We start from the raw sequence: 2,167 nt of genomic DNA, 5'->3' as shown, positions 1-2,167 counted from the left end.
CACCCGCCGCCGCAGCAGGGCCACCTCCTTCTCGCGCTCGGGCCCCGGCTGGCTCCTCAGCTGCTGCGTCTCCTTCTCCTTCTCCTCTAGCTGCTCGGACAGCCTCTCAATTTCCTGGGAAGATTGAGAAGCGGATTTACTTCAGGAAAAGCACGTCAGAGACCAGTGTCTACAGCAAGAAACAGCCTGGTCCCCGTCGCTAGGCAACGGGCACACGCGCAGTCAGCCTCCAGACTCACAGCTCCAGCAGGGCCACCGTGTCGCTTCTCAGCAGCGAGTGACCGTGTGGCGCGCACCTGACACCTGACGGGAGGGCAGACGCCACGGCGGCCCCGCCCGCACTGGGAGGCGACCTGACTCAGAAGCAGGATCTTGGCAGAGTGAACCGTTAGGGTGGAGTCAGACTGGACGAGAAGGGACCCCATCAAATGACCAGTGTCCCTGTGAGCAGAGGAGATGTGCACACACGCGTGGAAGGCCACGTGGGGGCGGAGACGGGAGTGGCATCTCCAAGACAGAACACAGGCTGGCACTGCCACCAGAGGCGGGAGGCCAGGAAGGACCCCGGAGCCCCAGGGCGCCCGCCCTGCCCACCTGGGCGCGGTGAAGGTTACATCTCGGCTGTGAAGCACCCAGCGAGGCGCCGTCACAGGAAACGGCTTCGTTTTTAAAAAGTCCTACAATTGCACTTTGCTTTCTCCGCAGCCTCAGCCTGGGGCTTCCCCGTTTTCAAGGAACCTCCCGAGGAGGCCCAGGAGCGCCCGGCCGCCCCACGTCCCACGGCGAACAGCCTGGAAGGTGAGTCGGGAGGAAGCGGAGGGAGGGGTGTGGCCTGCTGGTACCAGACACCAGGAACCTAGAACCTTCTCTTTTACAAAAACATCAACATCCAGAGGGACCTAAACTGGAAACCGACATTCCCGTTCCCACCAGCCCCTCCACCAGCTGCGCTCAGCAGAGGAGCCATTCCACCTCTGGGCACTTCTCTCTCCAGAACCTTTATAAGCACCGAGAACGTGCTTCTACCAACCTCGCCTTCCCTCCGGAACCGCCTTACTCCGCCCGCCTTGTGCTTTTGAACTTGGGGTTCCAGTTCACAGCCCCCACCTCCGCCGCCTGCGCTGCCTCCTGTCCTCGTGCAAACACCCGGGTAAGTGCCCACAGTCGCACAGCCGCAGTGGCTTTAGGATTGGGGTTCAGCACTAATTGGTGGAACTCGGGACCCCACCCCACCCCCATGCAAACGCCTCCACGGGTCAGCCCAGCACATGACTGCACCCTCTGGCCTGTGCCCAGAGAACGTTCTGGAAACCTTGCCCTCGCAGGGGATTTCTGAGAGTCCTCTTTCCCCACTTCCCTTGGACTTTGCTCTAGAGATGAAGGAAGAGGGAAGGAGAACTTCAGTTAGGATGGCCATCTGGCTGTCTCGCAGAGGCCTCGGAAGAAGGGCAGGAAGGCGGGAGGTGACAGGAGGGGATGAGGCCATCAGACCCTGGCAGGGGAAGCGAGCCCCCGAGGACAGGAGAGTTGGCGGGGCTGGCGGCGACGGTGACAGCCTGAGGACAGCCTGAGAACCGACGCTTCACGGGGCTCCTGGCCAGACCCCGACTTTCACTTTCACCCAGGAAGAAGCCCCTCGGAGGGGCAGCGGGCATCAGCGCCTCCTCCCAGGCGGCCTGGGCCCCCAGGGTGTGTGCCGCCAGCGGGGGCCGTGCAGGCCCCGTGGTAGACGCACCACATGAGAAGCAGGAGGAGGAAGCCGGTGGAACCCAGGCTCTCGCTGCTGCTGTTCCCGTGCACACACCTGCCTGCTGCTTGGCCTTAATGTGTGTGTTTCCTTTAAAAACTGACCACTTTTTTTTTAATTGAATTTGTTTTTTGAGAGAGAGGAAGGAAGAGAGAGAAACATTGATCTGTTGTTCCACTTACTAGCATGTATGCATTCACTGGTTGACTCTTGTGTGCCCTGACCAGGGACTGAGCCCCCAACCTTGGCCGACGGGGACGGCACTCTCACCAGGGCAATAACGGACCCCTTTCTGAAGGCCCGCCCGCTGGTCAGGGCCTGCCCGGGTCTCACCCCACAGCTCGCAGGAGCCTCCTCACCTGCCGTGTTCTCCTCGGCCTCCTCGGCACCTGGACTCTGCTGCTGCGTCGCTACCGTGTC

At 61.6% G+C, this 2,167-nt stretch overlaps 1 protein-coding gene across 1 annotated transcript in view; it reads right to left on the bottom strand.

Annotated features, from left to right (window-relative positions):
* The window catches only part of TNIP2 (TNFAIP3 interacting protein 2), a 4,356-nt gene extending 3,771 nt beyond the window's left edge, over positions 1 to 585 (bottom strand). Inside the window, exons 1-2 of the mRNA XM_005886470.2 lie at positions 240 to 585; positions 4 to 114 (exon numbers count right to left, since the gene is read on the bottom strand). Of these exons, the coding sequence (XP_005886532.1) occupies positions 4 to 114; positions 240 to 425 (297 nt within the window). The 5' untranslated portion in view covers positions 426 to 585. The remainder of the gene's footprint in view (positions 1 to 3; positions 115 to 239) is intronic.
* Positions 586 to 2,167: the final 1,582 nt, after the last annotated feature.

The sequence above is a fragment of the Myotis brandtii genome, unplaced genomic scaffold (assembly GCF_000412655.1).
Source record: "Myotis brandtii unplaced genomic scaffold, ASM41265v1 scaffold986, whole genome shotgun sequence".
Classification (NCBI taxonomy): Eukaryota; Metazoa; Chordata; class Mammalia; order Chiroptera; family Vespertilionidae; genus Myotis; species Myotis brandtii.
Note: the sequence above shows the minus strand (reverse complement) of the source record. Positions and strands in the feature narration are given on the sequence as shown.